This window comes from Alligator mississippiensis, chromosome 3 (assembly GCF_030867095.1).
Source record: "Alligator mississippiensis isolate rAllMis1 chromosome 3, rAllMis1, whole genome shotgun sequence".
Taxonomy (NCBI): domain Eukaryota; kingdom Metazoa; phylum Chordata; order Crocodylia; family Alligatoridae; genus Alligator; species Alligator mississippiensis.
Genome location: NC_081826.1, coordinates 49,337,120 through 49,363,847, shown reverse-complemented (window position 1 = coordinate 49,363,847; position 26,728 = coordinate 49,337,120). Strand labels below are relative to the sequence as shown.

Below are 26,728 nucleotides of genomic sequence, written 5' to 3'. Positions count from 1 at the left end.
TGGAAAGCACTTAGTTCGGTCAATCAAAGTCGTACCACGATGCGTGTAAAGTCACATGAAGCCACAAAGCCCTACACTAAAGCTAATTTTTTTAACTGGCTATTTATGTATTGATCTAATTTAGTTAATTTATCTCAGTTAAGCTTACCACTTCCAAAATTTTGTTCAAATGAAGCCATTGAAACCTGCATGAGGGCTTGGATTCAGGGAAAATGTCTCCTTTAGCTTCATCTTTGTTTTTCTGTCATTTAACTTTTCTGCAATGCTTCTCAATTTTCCCTTGTATGACAGACAGAGCAGTCTAAAGCTCCAGAAACAGCTACAAAAATCTGTTATCTAAAACCCCAGAAATAGCTCTGGAAGTCTGCTAGCATGATGCTCACCTTTTCTATAGAATGCTAAACATACTCAGCTCATATATACTGATCTTGTTCTGGTCATTTTTATTTATCATCCCATGACAGATTAAGAGTTGGTTGTAAAAATAATGCAATGTACAAGCTGAATTCAATTGTTGGAAACATTTGTATATTAACTAAATATGGGAGTGTAAGTAAATCCATCCAGGAATAGAGATGGGGATCCAGATTTTCTCTTCAGTGTTGGCGGTTGATACCAAGTCGATCCATGTTTTATAGGCTAAGATCACATGAAGTTCCTCTGGCTGCTGCGAGATCTCAGGTTGCGACTAACCAGGGAGTAGAGCGCTTGTTTTGAGAGTCGACTCAGGCATCCTCACACGTCTGGTCTAGCAAAGTTGGTGCTTGAGGGTCACTGACTCAATACTGGTAACACTGGCTTCAGCAAGGATGCCGATATGTGTGTGGCGTTCTTCCCGTTTAATGTGAAGGATTTTCTGGAGGCACCATTGGCAATACCACTCCCAAGTTCTTGAGATGACAGTGACACTTCATTCATGTTTCACATCGGCTGGGGAGAGTGGGGATAATGACGGTGTTGTAGACCTGGATCTTCTTGGCGCCTTTCCAGAAACTGTGATCAATTAAAATATGCCTAAGCAATTTCCCAAAGGAAGTGCTTTGCGTACTGAATCCTGTGCTGGATCTCCTCATCAGTGGTTTGCTTTCCGTGATAGGCAGCTACCAAAGTAAGGGAAGTGCTTGACTACCTCCAGGGTCTTTTCCTTGATGATAATTTCAGGTGGGGGGTGTCATATTCTCAGTCTAGAGCAGGCTGATAGAGCACTTCAGTTTTCTCGATGTTGAGAGAGGCCCAAAGTTCAGTAGGCTTCTGCAAAGGGATCCAATGTGGCCTGTCTATGTTCTTTATTTTGCAACAAGCCAAATACTCATAGACATCTGAAAAAAAGATTTATAAACATTTCTAAAGAAGTTGCACAGTCCTACAAACAGCATTTACTGTACTGACAATTTTGATGAGAGTTATTTTATCAGAATAAGGTGTCTAAGGAATAATTTGATCTGAAATCTCCTTTTTCATTTAGTATTTTCTTTATTTCTAAAGGCTCCAGCACTAAAATGAATATCTGCTCAAGGTACTATTGCTGTTTCTAGCTTAAAAACCTGAACCCAGTACTACCAATATAAACCATGATGTAGAATTCTGATAGCACCAATATAAGTCCATTCTTAATCGCAAATGATTTGGAATTTGATGACCTTTAATGAAAAAGTAGTAACTCTCGATTCTGAATCCTAAATTGAATATCCTGCCTTAAAAAAAGAATATACAGAATTGTATGTCACTAGTTTATTATAAAGGGAACACAATTTTGATGTACTTCTGATGATCTCTTTAAGAACAGATGAACAAATATCATATTTTTAATTTAATTCAGAGTTTAAAGTAGCCATCAGGGAAAAATCTGATATTAAAAAACAGCATATAGAAGAGAAATTGGAAAGCTTTCCCCAAAATGCAAGTCACTATTCATCAAGTTTCACATTTGACTGACCCTATATATAGTTGAATTTTTTAAGCTACCTTTGAAACTTGCGTGCACTTCAGTAACACAAGAAATCAAATTATAAGCTTCATAACCCACAAAGGTCCCCAATGACAGTGTAAGGCCTCTTCTTAAAACAGTTAACTTTTCAAAAACCTGAAAGAAAAAAAAATAATAGGAAGTTTACTGCAAGCTTTGACAAAACTGCTCTACAGCTCTCTGGAGCAGCAATTTTGTTCTAAATTTTGAATAAGGGAATTTAATAAATTATAGAATTTAAAATAAATTTGCCATAAAACTAGTCTAATATAATGAAATAGCAATATGAATAATAAGATGGTTTCAAATTCAAGAAACATTTTCCTTTTTCTCTATATATACATTGTGAAACCAGGGACCCTGTTTCCCTACATGTCAGTATACAAACCAAAAGTTCACTTGCAATTGAGAGTAAAAAAAAGCATTGATATGCACCTCTATAGACTAAGTAAGTGTTATATGTGTAGAGCAGAAGCTTCTGTGAACCCCAGTTCACTTCCTCAGATGCTGTGAAAAGACAGCATAGAGCAGTGTAAAAAGTGGAATAAGTGATTAAAATACAACAGGTAGGAATGCAGGAGGGAGGGGGCAGGGGCACTTCTGGGAGAGGCAAACAAGCAAAGAATCCACAGGAACAAAGTGGTCTCAAAAGCTAACAGAATCATAGAAAAATAGGGCTGGAAGGGACCTCACCCCTGCTCAGAGCAGGACCATCCCCAACTAGATCATTCCAGAGAAGGCTTTGATTAGCTGGGTCTTAAAAACCTCCAAGGATGCAGAATCCACAACGTCTCTGGGTAACTTGTTCCAGTGCTTCACCACCCTCCTAGTGAGGCACATTTTTCCCAATATCCAACTTAAACCTCCATTGCTGTAACTTGAGCCCACTGCTCCTTGTTCTGTCACCTGCCACCACTGGGAACAGTGCAGCTCCATCCTCTCTGGAACTGCCCTTCAGGTACTTCAAGGCTATTTAATCCAGGCAATGACATAAAAACCCACAGACCCCATTTAAACCACACTTAATGCAGTCCAGTTTGTGGATGATATTTGTTCCACAATTTCCTGTGTCAACTAGTTTTTAAAGTTTTGCTCCCCCGGAACAGCAATAATGAGGTCAGTGATACAGCGTCCACAGAGGCTGAAGTCTTCTGTCACAGAAATTGCAGAACAAGACGTGATCTACCCACCCGGCTGCACCAAGTACGGTTTAAGCAGGGACGACAGTTTCTTACCCCAGGGTGCCAGTTAGCTCTAGAGACCCCTTCGCTCCTATGGGCTCTGTTTGTTTGCCCCTCCCAGCACTGCCCCACTCCCGCTTGGCTTCCTGCCGACTCTGTTCCCATCACTCCTTGCACGTCATGCTCTGCTCCGTGATGCCCTGTCACAGCATCTGACGTCACGAACTTGAGCTCACGAATGCTTGTGGTGTACCTATACATCCGTCACCCCCCTTCCCCCCGCACACCTCTCTGCCGCTTCCTTTGCGCCCCGCCCATCCGCGCAGCAGCCCCTGGGCGACGCCAGCGGCTCCTCGACGCACCGACCGCGCCGCAGCCGCAGCCATGACGGGCCCAGCAGCGCTCGTGAACCCCTCTGCGCGCCCCGCGCCCCGCCCCCACCGGAAGCGGCCAATCCGGAAGGACAACGGGGTCCCACCTCAAAAACGGTCCGGGTCAGAACACGTCCCCGCCTCTAGGTTCCAGCCCCAGCTACACCTCGGCTAGCGGGTGGGCGGGGTTTCCGAGGGTCAGCCAGGCAACTGCTGCGGCGGTTTGCCTGGTGCGCATGCGCTAGCGGCCTCGCCCGCTCCCTGGAGGCGGGGCGCTGCCTGGGGGCGGGACGAAGCTGTCTTGGGCGCTGACGTCGTTCTGAAGCAACCTCGCTCGCGGGCTGTCGTCGTCCGGCCGCGTCCGGCCCCGCAGGTGAGCGCCGCTTGCGGGAAGAGCGGCCCCCGGGCCGGGCCGGGCCGGGCACTAACGCACTCGGGGCCCACGCCCGCTGGCGGCCCGTGCTGGGGGGGCGGGGCAAGACCTCAGTGCATGGTAGTGATCATATTTGTACGGTCATTTCAACTCTCGTACTGTGCACGATCAGTAATAGTAAAAATGCTCAAATTGTAGATAGCTGATGAATGCAGCACATGCAAAGCCCGGGACGCCCTCTCGGGGAGTCTTCGCTGACTTCTGGGCTCGTCACCACTTTCTTAGGGCTGCTGGCCTCGAAATAAAGAAAGGCGTCAACTTGGACGGCCCAGTTCTCAGTCCTGGCGGTTTACAGCGAGCAATATAAAGTAAAGAAGAAGACTTATTTGCATGTGTATCTGCATACTTTTTCAGCGTGCGATAGGCTTTCAGCAAATAGGATATTTTTGAGCTTTCAATATTCTAATTTCATATGGCAAGAACTGGCTGCCTCAGGGCTCCTCAAGCAGGGATGGCAGGCCACAGATGAGGTGGGCTGGGAGCAGCTGCAGCGGCTCGTCTGGCCCCAAGGTGAAGCTGCCTAAAAATCTGCTGCTGTAGAGATGTCGCAGCAAAAAATCATTCTGGCCTCAAAGAAACTCAGGTCTTGTCAGCAGCTTCTGCCACCACCTGGGGTCAAGCTGATTGCATTCACCTCTAACATTGCTGATAAGTATAAAGTATTGATGGTTTCTGGATGTATTTGGTCGGCTGTTCATATGAATACGCAGCTGTATTCAGCATGAGCAGCCCCACGGCCAGCCGGACCCATCTGGGCCCGGCGTGCGGTTAGGCCCCGCCACCGTGAGTCTGGCCTGGCCGGGCAGCAAATGGTGCCCGGGCCGGCAGGACTTGGCTGGGTCTGGCGTGTGATCACCACATGCCACACTGGGTCCTGCCACCATGATTCAGCCTGGCCTGGCCGAGCAGCAGAGAGGCCCCAGGGCCAGCAGGATCTGGCTGGGCCCAGTGCGGTCCCCGTATGCTGCGCCAGGTCCTGCCGCCATGGCTCAGAGCACCCCACTCTCGCTGCTGCTGCTAAAGGTAAGTTATGGACCCTGGGCAGGGTGGGGTTGTGGCCCTCCAGGGTGCCTGAGACACTGGGTGGGGGGGTGGGGGGGCACTGTAGCCCTCCAGGCTGTCTGGGACCCTGGGCCATGGGGACTGTGGCCCTCCAGGGTGGGCTGGGGCCCTGTGGGGGGGGGGGCAAGCTGTACCCTGTGGGGGCCAGGGGACCCACACTTCCTGAGCAGCCCCCCTTACAAGGTCCCCCACACCCACAGTCCCCCCAGCAATTGCCCCACCTACCCACATACCAACCAACATCCCTCCACACACACCCACCCACCTTCCCCCAGACCCTTTCCCACTCCCTTTCTACAAACACCACATCCCCCCCCATCGCACATCCATCATTTGCGAAGAAAACCAAAAGTACCCATCAGCACACATAGGTATTTAGAATTTTTTTTATCATGATGATAGAGACGCTGGTAGGCTTCCACATTGCTTTAACGTTGTAAATATACCAATAAAGCATTGCCCAACTGATTGCTCACTCTCTCGCACTCGCTCTCTCTTTATATAATATGTGTGTATATATGTATGTGTGTGTGTATGTGTATATAGAGTGGTCTTTTGTTTTAATTATGGAAAAACACAGATTTTGGGGTATTTTTAAAAATAGATTTGGGATGCTGCTGAAGCAGTCCAGCTGGCACAAAGGGCAGTATCCCCAGGTACCGAGTGGCCGGGACTCAAAAGCTCCTAAGAGCGAGTAGCCCTGAGCTGCTTGCCAGGGCAGCTTTTTGTATGGATGGGGCCAGGACAAAGCAGCTTTATATACTGCTGGGGACAGCACAGTTGGTGGCCCTGGGCTTTAACTCCTGCTGGCTGCAGATCCGGGAGGAGCCAGGCAGATTTATTTTGCCCCAAGTGGCACAATTTGCTCCACAACAAAGTGCATACCCAAGGACATGCGCTGAGGCAAAAAGCTCTGGCTCAAATTTGCACCGCTTCTATTTGAGCTTCTGCAAGCGCATGTGCTTGCATGTGTGGATGCACCCAGAGGTTTCAAATAGGAATCTGTAGTATCCAAAATATTCCGACCTATTGTGGGATTTCTTAGTTTTTTGCAAAATAATTGTTCTCTTGTTTTTTCCACAGTCAAGAAATGAGTGATAGCTGCAGGCACCTATACACATGCCGGATGCCTGCTCAGATGCTTTCTAGTTATGAGCTGTAGTTAAAATGCCCTGGTCACCGTTTTGAAGTGCAGGACGCCAAATACACGAGATGCTGTGGGTGTTCCTCAGAGCCGCTCTGATTAAAGCATGTCTGTCCTCCCCTCATCCCTACCCCAAAGCACATATAAAGACATCCTAAGATTTTTATAAGGAGTGCTTTAAATCTAGAAAGATGAAGAGCCACTGGATTAGATAATGATGGTATCCCCTTTTGGCCTTTTGTGTGAAACTGTAGTGCAGCTTTAAAAACACGACAGACCTCTGGGGGTTTTTTTATTGTTGTGTATTTAAAATTCTCAGCCATTGCATTACATTAATGTGATGTTATTTGCAGCACTGTTCCCTAAGGCAAGGTGATCAACATGGCACAGAAGAACATCCAACACATTTTATGAGAGAGAACTCCTTAGTGGTTCTTTTGATTAGGAAGCCCAAAGTGGGTGGGCTCCAGGCATCATTTATTCACTGCCTTTTTTTTTTAAAGGCTTAGTCTTATCTCTCCTCTCTCCCCACCCCCTTCACAGTCTGTTTCAAATTCTCAGACAAGAGTTGGAGACTGAAATCAACTTAAACGATCTCATAAACCAATTAATTATAGTTTTACTCTGTCAATTTTGAATTTGCAGCTTGGCAGTTTTCTCTCATGCTCTTTATTTAGTTCTTTGAATGATAGATGCTGTTGTTCAAGGAGCTAAGAATGGCTGACTACATTTTTAGAGGGTTTCTACAAGTGAGAGGTATCATGCTGGATAGGTTTCACTGCTGATTTGTGGGATTCTAGCCCAGTTAAAGCTGAGGTTTGTCTTTCATTCAGTTAGCTTACAGACTTAGACAAATGCAGCCTTTGCTATTGTATACTGAAAATCTTCACAAACAAACACCAGGGTAACAAGTATTTGCTGCTTCTCCTTGTAGAGACACTGTGCTGATTCCTCCTTCTGAAGCACAGACCTATCAGTTCTGCTTCATGCCAGCCTTCATTTTATACTTCTTACAAATCAAAATGCAAATGTACCTTTCAGGCAATAAAATGATCATTTGAATTGTATTTGAAACAAATGTTTATTACATATACAAATACATTTAATATTGGCAAAAGGAAGTAGGAGGACAGCTCATTGGAGTGCTGACGTTCTGTTCATGTGTTTGTACAGAAAATATCACTTTTGTTCATCTAATTCACAAAGAGGCTTTATCCAAAAATGTTCACTGGGTGAAGATTCATAGATTCATAGATGTTAGGGTCGGAAGGGACCTCAGTAGATCATCGAGTCCGACCCCCTGCATAAGCAGGAAAGAGTGCTGGGTCTAGATGACCCCAGCTAGATACTCATCTAACCTCCTCTTGATGACCCCCAGGGTAGGGGAGAGCACCACCTCCCTTGGGAGCCCGTTCCAGACCTTGGCCACTCGAACTGTGAAGAAGTTCTTCCTAATGTCCAATCTAAATCTGCTCTCTGCTAGCTTGTGGCCATTGTTTCTTGTAACCCCCGGGGGCGCCTTGGTGAATAAATACTCACCAATTCCCTTCTGTGCCCCCGTGATGAACTTATAGGCAGCCACAAGGTCGCCTCTCAACCTTCTCTTGCGGAGGCTGAAAAGGTCCAGTTTCTCTAGTCTCTCCTTGTAGGGCTTGGTCTGCAGGCCCTTAACCATATGAGCGGCCCTTCTCTGGACTCTCTCCAGGTTATCCGCATCCTTCTTGAAGTGTGGCGCCCAGAATTGCACGCAGTACTCCAGCTGCGGTCTGACCAGCGCCCGATAGAGGGGAAGTATCACCTCCTTGGACCTATTCATCATGCATCTGCTGATGCACGATAAAGTGCCATTGGCTTTTTTGATGGCTTCGTCACACTGCCGACTCATGTTCATCTTGGAGTCCACTAGGACTCCAAGATCCCTTTCCACCTCTGTGCCACCCAGCAGGTCATTTCCTAGGCTGTAGGTGTGCTGGACATTTTTCTTCCCTAGGTGCAGCACTTTGCATTTCTCTTTGTTGAACTGCATCCTGTTGTTTTCTGCCCACTTGTCCAACCTATCCAGGTCTGCCTGCAGCTGTTCCTTGCCCTCTGGCGTGTCCACATCTCCCCATAGCTTTGTCATCTGCAAAAGATGGATCTCTTACTCTAAGAAATATATTTTCCCTTATCTGAATCCTTTATATTTGAGGTATATAACTGTATCTTTTGGATATGTTTAGAGGTTATTTGTTGTATAACATATGAAATACTAATTCTTTTGCTTAGAATGAATACTAGAAGTACAATAAAAGTACTCTAGGTATGTTTTTCCTCACCCATTTTCCAGTGAAGCATTGCTCACCTCAATTTAACTTTTAATTTGATAATGAAGAAAGAATAGAAAAAAAACTGAAGAGTTGTAGCCCATCAGTAACAGGCCTTAGCAAACTGTCAGTGGGCATGTCTACATGGAGTTATTCAGGGACTACAGTTCATGTAAATTGGATTGCAGTTCCTCGGTGATTGTTGCCCCAAACTGAGCACACAGCTTGGCATAGTCTACATATGAGCATGCCCATGTTACTGTGTCCTTATTCTATTTTTGCACTTGTAAGTGAGTGTGTGTGATATATTCCGCTGTTCCTTGTGCCGAGGTGCTCTGTGATTTTATTTTTTTTTCTAGTCATGTGTGAATGTCTCTGTTCAGGAAAAATTGTGGGAGAGTATTTGGGGACTGTTAATGTTTGAGTGACTTGGTCTGCTTCCTCACTTAAGTGGGAGGATTTCAGTGCAAGTGATAAAACAGTCTAGTTTCTGCTTTTTTTTTTTTTTTTTTCTCCAGCCAGTTTGACTAGTATAAGCTGAAGCACCTCCAAATCTGAGTAATACGATTTTGTTTTTTAGCATGCCATGGCATGGCATGCATGCAAACTCCCAGGTAAATTCTACAGTGGAAACAGACTTCATATGTTGAATGTTTTTTTTAACTCTGGGGTAAGTAGTCAGTGCTTGAGGTTATTCAGGAACCCCCATTCCTGGTTTGTTCTGTATAAATGTGCCATAAAGTCATATTGTGCAGACCAGAAGTTATCAAACAAGTATATAATTAGTATCTTTTTTTTTTTTTTTAAGTAAATGCTACTTAGCAAAATAACTTGGACACATTTGGTATATAAATCTATCTATAAATTATTCATAGGCTAACCTGTTACACAGGTTATTCCACCAATTCTTTAGATAAATATTTGAATTGCATGCATTCATTAATGTTTACATTAGTAAATGACTCACGGTACCTGGGTAACTGACATGATATGTTGTCCCTTGCTATCTGGTTAGATCCCTCAAATGTGCTGAGACTCATTTTTGCTGGGCATGCTATGGCATGGGGTCAGAGTACTCTTACTGAATTAGTAGGATTGCAACAGCACAATTCTAGCACTGATGCTAACAGTGCAATTCTTAGCTTTCAAGGACATATGCCTGCCAATTTGGGCATGCTTAAGGACCAAAATAGAGAGCAACTGAGGTTATAAATTACCTTGACTTCAACTGTTTTTATTTTATGTTTCATCAGCATTCCATACTAATGAAGCAAATCTAATGAATCCATTTGATCTATGGTCCAGGTCCTGGTTTCATGTGACTAGAGTCCCAACAGAAGTCCAGACAACTATTGGGGATGCTCTGTCTGAGGATATGGATGTAATTATTTGTGGGACCTGAGGACATAGTCATTTCCCTTAAGTATTCAAGGATGACATTACACTATTTAAAAATGTATATGTCTTTGCCCTACCATAAATTCTGCAGTTTCTAGCCCTCTCAAGGGCAGAGACTACAGTTATATTTTCCAAGACACCAACCTGAATATCTCCCCAGAAAATGACCTGTGTTGTAAGGGGTGCTAGTGCTCGTGCCTCTCTCCCTTCAATAGACAATAGGATTAGTGAAATGGTTTGAGCCACAGTGAGAACAAGATCCTACAACTGAACCATCTCACCCTTTTTCATGGGGTGTTGCAAGAGATTGCCTGACACATCAGAGGTGGATGTTTCAATTCACAACTGCCCTCATCTAAGTCCTTCTTTGTACCCTACCAATTTCTATTCACTAACCCTTTTCAGAGGGACCCTTCTCAGGAAAGCCTATCACAAAAAGCTCTGCCTTGAATCTATAACATAGGGGCAGAAACTTTCACCTATTATTTCCTAATTGCAAAGAAAGGATGCCTGTAGATGTGTGGAGACACTACTCTAACATTCTGCAACTACAGTGTGTCAGAGCAGACTAGTTCAATTGAGTCTGTTGGAGCATGTTAATTGTTTGGGGCATAATACAGCAGTTGAGGGGGCAGGCACATGAAGCAGGGAGCAGAAAGCAGAAAAAGGGGATTGGAGTGGCGCTTGCAGAGAGTGCAGGGCTAATTTCTGAATTTATTGATGTCACTGAACTATAGTAACTGCAAAAATTCCAAAGTATATCTAGCAGTTAGGAGTGATGCTTTTTAAATGTAGCAGTGATTCTCAACCAGGGTGATACAAGATCCTTTTAATGGTGCTGCAGGTTGTCCTGTATTATTGGCACTGATAGGTGTACAAACCCACGATTCACAAGATAAATCCAGAGATTTCAAAAGGAATCCATAATGTCAAAAGCATTCTGATTTGTGGTCTTTGTGAGTTCTTTGAAATAGAAAAATTGCTGTACAGTATTTTTTCCTTCTTTCTGGCCCACAGCAGGTCCCTTGGCCCTGTCTGGCCTAGGTGCAGGGGGTAGCTTGGACCATGGTGCATGTAGCCAGTCTCACTAACCCCGTTAGCACGGTGGGGCTTGCACAGCGCAGCAGCCAGACTCGGCTTCCTGGCAGCTGCAGCACCAGTAGCTCCCTCCAGCTGTTGCTGCCAGTGTTGCCACCACTGCTGGACTTGGCTCCACTGCCCAGGAATCCCGCACCCAGTGCTGAGGGTGCTGGACAGAGCAAGCAGGTGGGTGGGGTCTCCATGGAGACTGGCCTGGGACCCCTACTGTCAGGATATGCTCAGCTGGGCAAATGGGATGGGGCTGCAGGCAGGCAGGGAGCGGGACAGGCAGCCGGAGCTGGGATCATGGGGTAGTGACTGAGTGGAGCTGACACCTGGGACAGAGCCATGATCCACTCCCTGCACATCCCTACCTACAGACTAGGCACCCATCTTGGGGACATGTGGGAAGCGGATTGTGGTTTTCCCCTTGGCCCCAGCCTCACACTGTCACTGCCCCACAATCCTGGTCCTGCCTGCCCATCCTGTTCCTGGATGCCACTCCCTGCCTACCTGTGGCCCCATCTCATTCTAGCCAAATGTGTCCAACCTGTGGGGGTCCCAGGCTGGTCTCTGTGGAGACCCTGCCTGTCCTCCTGCTCCATCCAGGGCCTGGGTGGTGAATGCAGGAAAGAAGGTCCTGGATAGGATCAATTGCTGCCCCTCCCCACACACACTGCTGGGAAGAGTCAGCACTCCCTCCCCCCCCTCACTCCACAACAGCTCACCAAAACTCCCTAAGTTCCAGCTCAATTAGTTGTGCACCTAGATATATAGGTATGATTTTTTTTTTCTCCATATGTATTACTTTGCACTTATTGTTAAATTTATTCTACCACTGTGTTGCCCACTTGCTCAGTTTTGTGAAATCTTCCTGCAACTCTTTACCATACATTTTGGATTTCCTATTGCAGTTCTCATATTTTGTAACAAAGTGAACATCTTCCTGTGGGTTTTAGAAGGCTCAGTTAGATAATGTTTATGAAGTGCTTTGAAAACGTAGGATGGAGTGTATGGCAGAAGTACTCTAATTGATGTGATTTTAATTTGTATTTCTTCCTGTTTCCTTCTTCTTAATTTGACTGCCCAAGTGTTCTGAAAAGCCTGACCTCTCTTCTCATATATAGATTTTGTTGGGCTTTAATTAGAAGATTAATGTGCTTTTAACCCATAGAAGCTAAGAATGTATCATTTCAGTGTATCGTGATGCTTCCAGATGGCATTTAGAGCTTCAAATTTTACTCCTGATAGGCTCATGCTGTGCCCTCCTCCCAGCGGTTTGTCAGAAGATTAAAGGCCCATTAGCTTTCAGCTGTTTCTTTTTGAATCAGTGGGGTTTTTTTTGTAACACTGAATTTTCCTGCTTGGTTCCAGCTAAACAAATGGCAGCACAATGTGTGACAAAGGTGGAGCTGTCAATCTCCTGCAACAGTCTGTTGGATAAAGATGTTGGTTCAAAGTCAGACCCACTCTGCGTGCTTCTCCAGAATACAAGTGGGCAGCAGTGGTATGAGGTACGTATGGCACTTCTTCCTCAAGCACTTATAATAATCTAGTGTGGTCTGGTTTTCCTGGATGCTTTTCAATTAAAATAATGAGGCACCAGATTTAAAGCACATCTAATGACGCGCCAATTCTACTGTACCCTTTAGGTCTGACTCCATCTATATGGACTGCAGCCCTTTCAGATATTAGTTTTACCATTCCGATGGTAATTCTGTCTTACTTAAGTAGTTATAATACCAGCATGGCATTGCTGTAGAGACAGACAGACTGTCTTCCAGTGCATTGCAGACACTTGCTAACAGATAATGATCTCATCCAGAGCAGCCAGATTTTCTTAATATGTTACTACTTTTTTCTCTCTTTCACCTTGGATTTTAGACAAAATAAGTTATATTTTTAATGTATACAAGTTCAGCTCTAATTGCATTTTAGCAGTGAGATATCTAGTCCTTGAATCTCTCTTAACTTCAGCAAATGGATTAAGTTATAAATTGTCATATGTCTAATGTTACATGTAGTGAAAGAACTTATAGAAATGCATATTTCTGTTCTTGCACCTAGCAGGGCTTTGGAAAACTTCATATGAGATAAATTTTAGTTTTGGCCACATGCATAGTTTGAATGCTAGGCGATGAGTCGATTAGTAATCTGCTGTGTTTCTGTCTGCAGCTTGATCGCACAGAAAGGATTAAGAATTCCTTGAACCCAAATTTTTCCAAGAAATTCTGCATTGATTACTATTTTGAGCTCGTTCAGAAGCTCAGATTTGGAATTTATGACATTGACAACAAAACCATTGAGCTGAATGATGATGACTTCCTGGGAGAATTTGACTGTACTCTTGGACAAGTGAGTACAAACTGCAATTTGAGTATGTGAATGCAGGTCTTGGATACTCTGTTCTCTATTTGATTTCTTCTAGGATTAAGTCACAGTGACTCTTCTTTTAAGCTCTTAACGCTTTGTGACCATACATGCATGAAGAAAGTACTCTAAGTGACAAATAAGATTCTTATTTGGTTTTAGTTTGGTCTCAATTTAATTAAGGACAAAAGAACAAATGCCGTGAAATTTGTCTGTTGTACTCTTAGCTGTAGAATGTCTGGGGTAATTTAATGCACAAATAGACTCGGAATAAACAGTAAGTGAAGAATATTCACTACTAAATTCTTATTTTTAGTCCAAAAAACATAGTAAATTTTGTCCCCCCTCAGTGGTATAATGGGGATGGAGCACAAACAGGAGGAAAAAAGGATGACTGAAACTGATGCATGGATACGTGCATATGCCATCAAGGCCCTTTGTGACTATGGTACAATTCCTTTCTAGTGACAGTTATTGTCTCTCTCTCACACAGGGATCCTGGCTTTCTCTGCTTAAAAACTGCAAATTCCCTAATTAAAAAAATCCCAAATTCTCTGATTAAAAGAACCCACAATATCTTCATTTTTCCATGATTAAAATGAAATGCCATTTATATACCCATACACCCACACGTATCAATTTAACACATTTCATTGATATATTTACAACTTTAAAGCAATTTGGAAGCCTATCAGTACCTCAATCATTACGATACAATAAATTCTAAATACCTTTTTTACATCATGGAAAATCGGAGCTCCTCCTGTCACCTTTGCTCACCAGGATGTGGGTTCAGCTGCAGCTGTCTAAACAGCATTTTGCAGTGCTGAGCACCCCGATATGTTGGTGCCCAGCCCCTGCCCTTCACTCCCAAGCCATCTGCTGGCCACCCCACCCCTGCAAGCACAGGCACACAGCCACCAGACTAGCCACACAGCTCTCTATCATCCCCCAAATGCCCCCCTCCATGTTCCCCTGCTGGAGGGGAATATGGCGCCTCCATCCTGCCCCGCCACAGCTTCAAATGCCCAGACACCTTCCCCCAGTGCTTGCAGGCACCTGCCCCTCCACATACTCCTGCTGCACACATACCTCACACCTCCCTCTCCCCCAACACCCCCATGACAGTCCCCAAGCCCTGGCCCTCCAACCCCACCCACCACATACTTACCTGCATCCAGCTGCTGAGGCTACTCCCACAACTCTGCCCGACTGTGTGCCAGCCACATGCATGTGTGCGCACATGGCGTTCCCTACCCCCAAATCAGTCACTGCCTGCTGCTCCTCCCCCCCACTCCGGCTCCTTCCAGCAGCTCCTTGAAGGCTGGAATGTGGAAGGCTCCCAGCCTGCGAGAGGAAATCCACGTTTTCCTGTGGTTTTCTCCTTTAAAGAAGAAAATCTTCATTTTTCTTGCTGCAAAAGCTAATGCAGCCCCAAAGAAAGAGGTGCCAGTAGGAAACGTTATGCCACCATGACAGCCAATATAGGCGCACCTCCTTTTGGTGGACACTCTAGAGACCCCACTGGGAAATAAGGGAGCAGAATCCAGTGAAATCCAAGAGAAAAGCAGAGAGACAATAACTGCTACCTTCACTAGAAAGGAATTGTACCATAGTCACAAAGGGCCTTGATGGCATATGCACGTATCCATGCATCAGTTTCAGTCATCCTTTTTTCCTCCTGTTTGTGCTCCATCCCCATTATACCACTGAGGGGGGACAAAATTTACTATGTTTTTTGGACTAAAAATAAGAATTTAGTAGTGAATATTCTTCACTTACTGTTTATTCCGAGTCTATTTGTGCATTAAATTACCCCAGACATTCTACAGCTAAGAGTACAACAGACAAATTTCACGGCATTTGTTCTTTTGTCCTTAATTAAATTGAGACCAAACTAAAACCAAATAAGAATCTTATTTGTCACTTAAAGTAAGAGTTGGTATATTAAGACTGACTTCCTTGTTTGTATTATTTAACTTCTGGATTTGTAACTAATGTTATATTGGTAAAAGTCTTTAAATATCAAAATACATGGAAGGGTATTGGAAATAAATATAATTGTATAGGGTACATCTGGAAAAGCAAAATTTCCTAAAATGGTATGTTCATCACTACCCATTCCTTTCATTTAAAAAGTTATTAGTCTGTAAAAATAATTCTTGACACTTAACTTTTGTTTTGACAGATAGTCTCCACCAAGACACTAACAAGACCATTAGTTTTAAAAAATGGCAAGCCTGCTGGGAAAGGAAGCATTACGGTAGGATGATACCATTTCTCCTTCCTGCCTCAGCCCCACACAATGCATTGTCCTCAAACATAACTTACCGTATATACTTGAATAGAAGATGTCCCTGAATATAAGACACCTCCTAATAATTAGATTCTATATTTGGGCAATTTATAAATGTGTCATAATTTTCCAGGTATGGAGGTTTGCCTTGAATTTGCCCACTTCGCACTGCTGTAGCAGGGAAATTAAATATGAGGGAGAGGGTCAAGGGGCCATTATTGCATATTGCCATTATTTCATATTGTAAAAATCAAATTGGTTGTCTCCATTTTTTATCACTCAATTCTTGAGCAACTAGATTCTTTCTGGCTCCTTTCTAGGTATTTTGTGAACAGTATTAAAGAAATATGGAGTACCTGAATGTAGAATGCAGTGTTTTTCTTCCTTATTTTAATTATCTACCTAGATTACAGCAGAAGAAGTAAAAGATAACAGAGTGGTCTTATTGGAAGTAGAAGCAAGGAAACTAGACAATAAGGTAATTAGTTCATATAAAGTATTAAAACTGGAGTTTTCTACAGTTCGTAATCTTCTTTCAACAGAAAGATATCTAAAAGTTCTTGATAGATAATTTGTTTACCTTCTGTGAATTCGATCATGTTCCAGCCAGTATTTCATACCATTGGCTATTCTGAGATAGTTAGTTATTTATTCTTTGAATACAGGATTTCTTTGGGAAGTCGGACCCATATTTGGAATTCCTCAAGCAAACGTCAGAAGGAAACTGGGTGATGGTTCACAGAACAGAGGTATGACAGTATTTGTGTCAATGGCATGAAGTTTCTTGAATCAATCTGATTTTTGTTCATGCAAGAACAAAAATGGAGAGATGTGACACCACCCTTACAACTTTAACGCATGCTGAGTGCAGTTAAAACTTAAGCAGCTGCACTTTGCAGCAGCTTAGCAGGTTAAGTGCCCTCTTAGCATTGCAAAGTTGTTTCCTTTCAAGTGAAGATGATCTCCTTAGCATGTACTAACTTTAATACATTGCAGTATTCCTATGATTTGCAACTGTTGCAGGTGAACCTATGACAAGGCCCTGGCACTCTCTCCAGAGAAGACAGAGGTCTTGTAGTTAGAACAGTGGAGTAAGTCTTAGAGTACTTAAGCTTTTTCAGCATTTCCAGAGATTTTTTGTTTGGCCCTGGAATAGCCACTTAATGTTTGTCTCACAATTCTTCATCTTTAAAATGAGGATGGATAGAAGTTATCTCCTACCTTTTTTTTTGTCTTCTAAGAGGTGTAAAGAATTTTGTGGGGAAAATATAATATCTGCCTCTTTCTTTTTTTTTCCTGCACCAGCACTTTTATGTTTCTCTATTAGGGCTCCTGCATTCTCTTAAAAAATGATCAGTTCTTAAAATCAGTGTTCTAGCATGGGGTGAATAACTGAACATGGGTTTAAAATAAGTTTGTGTGTTTACTATAAAATGACCTTACTTAATGTTAAAATTATTAAAAAAGTTTAGTCAAGGCATTTTACTCATTGCTTGTGGAATTTTTTTTCAGTACAACTTCAGCATATAAGCATAACTTTTCATATGTCTGGCCAAATTTAGATTGATAAAAAATCTTACTATTTTTTCTGTGAAGGATTTTTACTGTATCCAATCTAATTGCAACTTGTTGAATCTTATGTATACTTCACAATCTGAGAATTATGAAACTCTTCCATGAATGTTTATAATAGTTTTAAGAAGTTCTCCTTTTACCCTTTTGGCTTGATAGAAGTATACATTGCCTTTCTATTCATGCAATCTAGAGTTTCTGGCGATAGTGATTCTGGAAGTTGTGTTCAGCATAAATATGTGCTGGGGTGAAATAAGACTCAAGACTACAATGCCTATAAATGACAGTGTATATCATTGTCTCACTCTTACTGGTAAGCTATATTCCCCTATAACAAAATGCTGCCTATAGCAGTGGGTCTTCCCTAGAAGCAGTGAAATCTTGCCTCCAACCATGTTTAGGATTAAATGGTATGGCAGATTATGTCTCTCCCAGGAGATAGGGAATTTCTAGCAGGGAGCAGCAGTCTTCAGTCTCCATGTGAGTGTTGTATTCTTAGAAAGTGTGCTTCCTGTAGTATCCCTGTAGTATGAAATGCCAATTTTGAGACACATGTGTAGATGGATTTCATGATAGCAGTGCACATCAGTACCTCTCATCTCTGAATATGCACTCTAAAAGAATGGTCACTCCCTGTTTCTGACTTGCTAATGAGCCTTTATCAACATTTTTGGTAGGTTATCAAAAACAACCTGAATCCTGTTTGGAGGCCCTTCAAAATATCTCTCAATTCTCTATGCTACAGTGACATGGAGAAACCAATTAAGGTAAGATTTAAGTAATGCACTAGTAAGGGTAAATGCAACATGTCTAAAGAAACTATTGTCATATTCATTTATATGTTAAATATAAACTAGTTATTTTTATTTGTAAGTAACAGTGGATTTGGTAACTTTTACAGCTCCTGATTATGTGACCATTTTTGTGTTGTGGTATGTGATATTTCTTTTTTTAAGATTCTGTCAGTTCTTACATCCACAAGTTAGGAAGACTGTTAAACTAGAATTAATGTTAATCTTCCTCTTAATTTGTTGTTTGAATTATACAGTGTTATCACAACATTTGGCATTATCAGTATTAAGGATGTGCAAACTACATAGTGAAATAACAGATGATAGAGGCTGAAATATCTTAAATTCTCTCTCAGGGATCTTGAAACATTTGTTGGTGATGCAGTACCAGCAAGTTGTATGAAGATTTCCAGAAGGCAGACTATATGCAAAGTGTAAATTATTTCCTCTTACTTGTACTTCTTTTATTTTAACATTCAGTTTTACCTGGGCTTTTCTCACACCCTAGCGCATGACAAGTTGTCATCTGCTGTTATTTTTTTTTTTCCTGCTGTTTGTTAATTTCCTTTTCACTCTGCACTTGTCACAGCTACCTGGTCCTCTTCTTGTTTTATTCTAAAATAGCAAGTCCTTTTATCACTTCCCTTTATCTCACAAGAAAATAAGGCCAGCAGGGTCACTGTGACAACACAAGAAGTATATTTAAAAAAAAACAAACCCAAATGCTTAATGCTATTGGCACGCTCTCTTAACTTTGGGTAGTCTTAAAGGAACATAAAAATCAGTTGTCGTCTTCTTTTGTAGTCTCTTTTATTAAATTTAAATTAACCTGTTTTATGCAAAGTACCTCTCTGAATTTGGTGTATGAAGACATGTCCCAGTTCAGTCCGGCTCAGGCAGTCTGATGTGATAAAGTGAGCTCTACTTACAGGACAAGGTTCTAATCAATGATAATTGTGCACTAGCTTCTACCAACAACATACTGGGTGCATTTACATGAGACGTACTAGGGTGTAGTAAGCTAATAAATACTGCCATACATTAATATTTGTGAACAAAGTACTATTCTATGGTGGCATTATTTAGTGCACTGCAGCGCATGTGTAGATACTGACCTGGCTTCCTGAGGCATGAGGGTGCTTCAGCCTGCCGGCTGGCCCCATACTAGAGTACCCTCGTGCCCCATTCAGCCCCTCTTCAGCTCATTGAGCTGGGTCAGAGCAGTCCCTGGATGGCAGTCTGACACCCTGGGTCCACTGCTAGTCGGGGCTGCTCCAACGCAGCTCAGTGTGCTGCAGTCCTAGGCACGTGTGTGATGAGGTGCCCAGGAGCAGTAAACTCTGGCATGAACTGCACCAGAACGTATTGCATCACGCTAATAGAACATGTAGACACTCCCACTGACTCCAAAATGGACCTTTCTTTATTACTCATACTGATACCTTTGGTTATCTGATACTCTGCATCAGGTGAAGACAGAGTCTTGGACTATTAGCACTTGTGGAAAACAAGGACTGAAAACAAATTGTCTAACACTTTTTTTTTCAATTTTATGCTGAACGTGTTCAGTGGACCAAAACACCCTTTACATCTATTGCATTCTTTCAAATAGAAGATGCCCTTTTTAAAAGCAAATATGGTTCTAAAATTGAAAATTGTCTGTGACTTGTAAATTTGCCTTCATTTTACTTAATTTAAGTGTTGGAAAATTTGCATGTTCAAACTCATGGGGCGTGTCCACACATGCAGGTATGTGCGTGTGCAGCAGCTCATATAGAAGCGGTGCAAATTTGAGCTCAGACTTTTTGCCTCAGCGCATGTGCCCAGACATGCACTTTGGTGTGGGGCAAATTGTGCCACTTGGGGCAAAATAACCCTGCCTGGCTCCTCCCGGATCTTCAGCCATACAAAAAGCTGCCCTGGCAAGTAGCTCAAGGCTATTCGCTCTCAGGAGCTTCTGGGGCCTGGCTAATTGGTACCTGGAGACACTACCTCTTGTGCCAGCTGGACTGCTGAAGCAGCCCTGAGAGTTCCTTGTACTCTGTACCCATTGCAGCAGTCTGGCAATGGGAGCTGCTGCCTGGCTGTGACCTGCTGCCACCTGCGACCACTGAGGTTTTATATGTGGCCCCAGGGTTGCGCACCTGCCAGACCTAGATGGGGACTCTATGGCCATTAGAGGCATTTGCATCTCTGAGCCAGCTGCCACTGGGCTCTGGCTGCACAGTTGGCCATTGTGTCCCTCATGGTCCCCTCCCCACTCCTCCAGCCCCCACCAACCCCTACTTACCTGGCACAGAGCCCAGGTCTCTGCAGCCTGCACGCTGCTTGCCCTGCACGGGCAGGCAGCCTGCTTCAGCACTAGGGCAAGCGCCAGCCATAGAAACACTCTGGCTGGCTACCAGAGCATCTCTGCGGAGGACCTCCAGTTGCCTGTCTTGCTTTTTTTGCCCAGGTTCTGTGTTGGTTCCTGGATGTATAAGTACCAAATTTTGAATCTGTGCTGCAAACGTGCAGTGTGGGGAATGTGTTTTTGTTCTTGCACATGCGCCTTGCAGTGTCTGAAAGGGGTTTGAGATGCTGCAAGAGGCACGCTCAATGTGGATGCACCCGTGGGTGTTTTATTTAAAGAAATACAGCACCTCTACTGGAAATGCCAGTTCCATTTCCTGGAGGTGTTTAACATGTTAAACTAATTGATCAATTTTGAGACCCTGTAGTTCACAGCACCAAGCATTAAGAGAGAAATCTTACTCTGAAAAAACTGTTGATATCAAGAAATGCTTCTGAAATAGCTTGGATCAGTCTCCCAATACCAATCAATCAACCAACAACCTGGCTGCTTTCCTGGAGTTCAGTGCATTTAGTCTACCAGCAGACACCCTAGGAGTGTTAGGACACGACCTGTGAATCAAATCTATGAGTTTCCTTTCTGTGGTTATGTTCAGAATAAGAGTTGTAACTATGGAATAGCATTCACAGGGCCATAATGGAGTTTGTATGTTAACACAGACATGTCTCCCAATATGTCACGGTAGTGTGTACATCTAAAAAGATTTTAATTACAGGGGTGTAAATCTAAAACTACCTTATGGATTGTCAAGGACTTATTCTGTATTTACACAAATACAGGAGGTCAGGTTTGAATCAGCTGCTTCTTAACTTGATAAAATAGTGGCTCACAGAAAAAAAACTACTTCCAGCTGAAGTGTAAAACCATATTGTCATGTTGTTTGAAGGACTAAACAATGCTTTAATACTTTTATACACACAGTGGCATGCATAATGGGCTATTTTATTATAGTAAGTAAAAATATTTTCCAGCTTTCCCTAATGTGAATGCCTCTTCACCTATTAAATAGCTCAATTGTGCATTCTCCAGTAATGCACAAATCAACTTGCTGCACTATCTCATTAATTTATTTCTATATTGTGTGTGTATTTGCAGTGAGTCAGTGAAGTCTTTCTGTACCACAAATGTGAGCCTCTCATTTTGAGCAAGCATGCATGAATTCATCAGTTTTGAAGGGGGAAAAAGGAAACTAATAATTGTGTTATGTGGATTCACCTGCATCATCGCATGAGCAGTTCTGAGAGGGCTGTAAGAGCTTTGGGCTAACAAGTACTTCTCTTTTGCCTGAACCAGGAATATATCCCCTTTTTGACCCGAGGGGGGGCAAAGAGTTAGGTATACTGAATATCTGAAATGAGCAGAAATGTTTTGCCTCTTAAAATGGTTTGACACCACCCCCCTCTTTCCCCCCCGGTACACATTTATGGGACAAGCTATGTTAATAACTGAACAAAGTGTTACTACTTTTGACAAAAAATATGACTTCAGTATTGAGGTTCAGCTAATGATGCGGTTGGCTGAATAGCTGGTCCACCTTGAAAAATCTGCATCATATCTCCCTCTTGCATCAAACCTGTTCTAGAAGTTTTTATTATTGTTGTCTGTCTGAAGTGTGAATTCGTGTTTAATGCATGTGCATGTGTTGCATTTATTTAATAGAGCCACACAAAACAGACTAGAAGCTCTGTGAACAGGGATCTGCATGGTAGAGATGCAATCTAAACCAAACACTAATGTGGAAATACTGAAATGTATTGTTCAGGTGAATAGTTGGTTTCTCTGAGAAAACAAAGAGTTTAAGATTTGCACTTTTTATCAGAAACAAAACTAGAGACACAATCCAGCTTGAATATGCTAGTGAACAGTACATTACTTATTATCTGATAGAGAGGAGCACAGGTAAGAAGGGAATTAAATTAAATATGTTTGAGAACATTTTTATCCAGGTTTAGTATATTAGTCTTGAGTAATGGGAAAGTGCTTACATGAATGTTTCAGTTACTAGGAGGCTACTAGTAAACTAGCATCATATAATCAAATCATTATAAATAGATGTGGCTTGAGCAATCTGTCAGTTAATTTCAATTTTGAATTAAACTGTATAGATTCATAGAAGTAGGGTTGGAAGGGACCTTTTAGATCTTCTAGTCTGAACCCCTGCCATGGGTAGGAGAGAGAACTGGGCTCAAATTACCCCGGCCAGGTAAACGTCGAACCTCCTCTTAAAGACCCCCAAGGTAGGAGCCATCACCACTTCCCTTGGAAGTTGGTTCCAGATCCTAGCTGCCCTGACTGTGAAGTAGTGCCTTCTAATGTCTAGTCTAAAACTACTCTCTAGCAACTTATGGCTGTTATTCCTTGTTACTCCGGGAGGTGCTCGGGGGAACAAGGTCTCTCCCAAACCCTGCTAGTTCCCCCTAGTAAGTTTATAGATGGCCACCAGGTCCCCCCTCAGCCTTCTCTTGTGAAGGCTGAACATGTTAAGGTCCCATAGCCTCTCCTCATAGGGTCTGCCCTGCTATCCCTGGATCATGCAAGGGGGGACAGCAGGGCAGACCCTATGTGGAGATGTTTTGGGAAGCATCCATAAATTATTCATATTATATTACTTCTTATAATCACATGAGCAAGTACTTTATAAAAGTTAAAATGGCAATAGGAAAAATAGAGCTGAGCCAAATAAACCTAAGAGATCTGCCACCCTGACCTGTTGAACAAAACAAAGCAACCCAGATAAGAAAGAGCAGGTAGAAAGGTAAGGTCTGCCTGGTCTAAGCATAATTGGCTTGGAACATTAAGGAGTTAGTAGAGGTGCACCAATACATCAGTCCGATATTGGATCAGTACCAATATAAAGAAGATTGTCTATATGAGATATCAGCTTGATGGGACCGATAATTTGGCCGATTAAATGCCCATGCTCTGTGGGGTGGCAGATCAATGCCCCCCATGGTGAGGGAAGGGGCAGGGGCAGGTGCTGCCTAGCTGATGGGGAGGGAGGGCGGGACAGAAGCAAAGCTTGTGTGGAGGGGCTGGCTCACGTCACTGCTTGCATCCCAGGAAGGGGGGGGGGGGCATGTGCCCCTGGGTCTGCACAGTGTGGGGCAGGCTGCAGCTGTGGGGTGGAGTCAGAGCTGCACAGGGCTCTTCTCTGCAGGGGCTGGTCTTGGAGCAGGCTCCGGTGGTGTTGGGAGGAGGCTGAAGCCACTCCAGACTTCACCGCAGCTCCGCTTCTAGCACCGCGCCGCTACTCAGTGCCCAGTACAACCCTGGCTGAACATCCCGCCTCCACCCAAACACCAGGAAAAGCCGCAGCTGCACTGGGTGGTAGCGCGGGGCTGGGAGCAGAGCTGCAGCAAAATTTGGGATGGCTGCAGCCTCCTCCCGGCGGCACTGGAGCCCACTCTGAGCCCATCCCCTGCTGAGAAGAATCCTACAGAGCCCTGGCTCCTGCTCCTCCCCGCAGCTGCAGCCTGCTCCACACTGTGCAGATTGGCAGCACACCCCCCACCCTGCCGGGGTGCATTCAGCAGCAGGAGCTGCCCCCACCCCATAAGCTGCACCTCCATCCTGTGCCCCGCCTGGACAGTGCCTGCCATTGCCCCTGCCCCATCCCTCACCATGGGGGATGTTGATCTGCCCCCCCCCCCCCCCCCCCCCCCCCCAACCTACCACCTGATGGCAGCTGTATCGGAAATTGGATCAGTATCGGCCAATATGCCTCCTTGAATATCGGCTTATCGGTATTGGCCTCCAAAATCTCTATCGGTACGCCCTTAGGAGTTACCATTTATATTATTTTTTTTTTAGGGGGTGTGGTGGTGTTAAGTAAACAGAGAGATGTTATTGTATACATCCAGAAGACTTTTTATAAAGAGTCAGTCAAGGACTCTCCTTGGAATTGCTGATTTTGAGATAAATATTGATTCTAAGCTGCTAGTTTTAACATTGAAACTTAAATGCTCTATGTCTGAGTATTATTATAGATAGTTATAGTCTTACTTTCATTCTTCTGGCAACCATCTGTGGTGACTTCCCAAGGTGCTGAGTATCTATAAGATCCCACTAAAATCTATACATACTGAATGTGCTCAGTACCTTCACAAGTTAGGCCTTGAGCCCATAGTGGGAGAGGAAAAATGAGGTGTTATGGATGAGTTTTCCAAACACTGTCAGTGTAAAATACTAGCGTTAGCACTACTTAATCACGTTGAGCCTAATCTTATAGTTGACTATGCTCAGCTGCCATTTATTTCAGTGGAAGGTTCTGGGCCAGTAGCACATAAGACACTTATTTCAATTAGCAAAACAGTCTTTGGTCTCTTGGATGTGTACTCCACTAATTTAAATCTATGGCACAAGGGAAACATCTGCTATGCTAGATGTCCTGGCAGAAAAAGATGCATTTTATAAAAAAAGTCACTCTGTCAGAGCTGTAGCTATTTCTAATACTGGATAATACTGCATTTTAGGTACAGTGTTATGACTATGACAGCGATGGATCTCATGACCTCATAGGCACTTTTCAAACAACAATGTCAAAGCTAAAGGAGGCATCCCGGTCCTCACCAGTAAGTCCATAAGCTTAACAATTTTTGTATGCTTTAATTTAAGATATTTTATGCTTTGGGAACAAAGACAACAAAATTCATTTCTCATATTTACTTGAATCCAAGACAAGGTTTTTTTCCCCCCTTTAACATGGCAGGGGCGGGGTGACTCATCTTAAAATCAAGTACAAGGCAAGGGGCAGGTGTGGCTGCTGTGACTCTAGCCCCAACCTGCAACAGCTGCCTGTACCACCTTCCTGCCCCCTGTGCCACCTCTTCCCCCCCCCACCCTTGCCCTAACCTATAGTGGAACTTGTAGTTGAGGCTGAATTAGTATTTCTGTTAATAATCTATGCATAGGTAGGCTTAATATCTTGGTTTCTTTTTAATGTCTAAAAACACAACCAGTCAACTTAAATGAATTTTACTGATCCATAATCATCAAAGTGCAGAATCCAGTTTAAATGTCACTGTTTTATAAAAAGACCAAAGCCTGTAGTCCTTGTGTCAGATTTTACTTAATCTTTCATTTCCGGCTTGAGAGGAATGGGTGATTGAGTGAATCTAATTGAAGACTTGAAGATTCAACTTCTTATGTACAGAAATCCACTTGATATTTTATGCTGTTTGTATCCTTATTTCTTTTCTTTAAGGTTATCCCATGTATTGTGCTATGAACCTTTAGTAGTGCTGCAAAACTTTGTTACAAGACTGACTGCTTCCTTGTAAATTTGATTAAAGGCCACAGAACCTTTGCTTAGAATTTCTTTATGGCTTATATTGCTGCAATATTTTAGGATATCTTTCTTTTATGTAACCTTATACCGTCCTGAGTATTGTATGTACTAATATTACATTTTTCTCTTATAATAACCACCTCCTTCCATGTTGCACCTTTGTAGGTGACTACTTCTGAAGTCTTCTTAAGACTAAACAGAAAACAATCTAACACTTTTACTGGTGCTTATAAATTATTTCAGTATGAGTTTACTCATGTGTAAATCTGCTAGATATTTCTAAGGCTGCTTTTTCATCTTTCTAGGTTTTTTCAGGAATGGTGCATTGTTTGTACAGTTTTTTACACAGTCATGTTTCTTGCTGTTGTAATTTAAGTTCTACAAATAGTAAAGACTAAAGATTCCACAGGAAGGTTTAATCTGCTGCATTGAACAAATTTTGCTGTAGTTGTCCCCCCCGTCCCCTCCCAGTGTCGCTGCTGCCTGCCCCAAGCCCAGTGGGTGTGGCCCCTGTCCCCAGTCCACAGCTGCAGCCTCCCCCCCCTCCCCCGAACCGGGGGGCACATGCCCCAACCCTGGCCCCACTCCTTCCCTCAGTATGGGGGTTGTTGATCTGCCTGCCCCACCACACTTCCTCCCTCCCCTTCCACCACAACACATTTACTAACTGGACACATCTGTATCGGAAATCAGATCAGTATCGGCTGATATGCCTCCTTAAAAATCAGCTATCAGTATTGGCCTCCAAAATTTCTATTGGTGCACCCCTACAAAGAACTGTTGCAGTTTGTTCAGTAGCTTCAATATTGCCATTTATTCCTTTGGGGGATACTTTTAAGGGAAACCTTTGGCAGGAGCCTGATACATGCTAGTTCCCTTGTTTTGAACATTAATGGAAGTTTGGGGTGTTTAAGTCATCCCAGGAATGAAGCCACAATTGATTCTTATTGGTGAATGCCTGTGTTTTCTGTAAGCTTTCCCCCCGCCCCCACACCTTTTTTTTTTTTTTTTTTTTTTTTTTTTAAACAACTAGTTGCTAAATGTAATCAGTCATGACCAAAGTTGTTTTTGAAGTTTGTTCAAATACTTATGTGCATGTGTGTTTTTCAGTTCTGTGGCCA

The 26,728-nt window shown here is 43.3% G+C and overlaps 2 protein-coding genes across 4 annotated transcripts in view; one reads left to right on the top strand and one right to left on the bottom strand.

Moving 5' to 3' along the window:
* Positions 1 to 3,572, bottom strand: part of RMDN1 (regulator of microtubule dynamics 1) — a 28,240-nt gene extending 24,668 nt beyond the window's left edge. Inside the window, exons 1-2 of one of the 2 annotated variants that reach the window (XM_019486772.2) lie at positions 3,435 to 3,572; positions 1,966 to 2,083 (exon numbers count right to left, since the gene is read on the bottom strand). In XM_019486772.2, coding sequence (XP_019342317.1) covers positions 1,966 to 2,083; positions 3,435 to 3,533 — 217 coding nt within the window. In that variant the 5' untranslated portion in view covers positions 3,534 to 3,572. Of the gene's footprint in view, positions 1 to 148; positions 355 to 1,965; positions 2,084 to 3,434 lie in introns of those variants that run through there. The other variant, XM_019486776.2, reaches the window with a different exon arrangement.
* Positions 3,573 to 3,779: 207 nt separating this feature from the next.
* Positions 3,780 to 26,728, top strand: part of CPNE3 (copine 3) — a 42,908-nt gene continuing 19,959 nt past the window's right edge. The window contains exons 1-8 of one of the 2 annotated variants that reach the window (XM_006269710.4): positions 3,783 to 3,891; positions 12,313 to 12,452; positions 13,114 to 13,293; positions 15,497 to 15,571; positions 16,011 to 16,082; positions 16,270 to 16,353; positions 17,854 to 17,943; positions 24,793 to 24,891. In XM_006269710.4, coding sequence (XP_006269772.1) covers positions 12,321 to 12,452; positions 13,114 to 13,293; positions 15,497 to 15,571; positions 16,011 to 16,082; positions 16,270 to 16,353; positions 17,854 to 17,943; positions 24,793 to 24,891 — 732 coding nt within the window. In that variant the 5' untranslated portion in view covers positions 3,783 to 3,891; positions 12,313 to 12,320. Of the gene's footprint in view, positions 3,892 to 12,312; positions 12,453 to 13,113; positions 13,294 to 15,496; positions 15,572 to 16,010; positions 16,083 to 16,269; positions 16,354 to 17,853; positions 17,944 to 24,792; positions 24,892 to 26,728 lie in introns of both variants that reach the window. The other variant, XM_019486765.2, reaches the window with a different exon arrangement.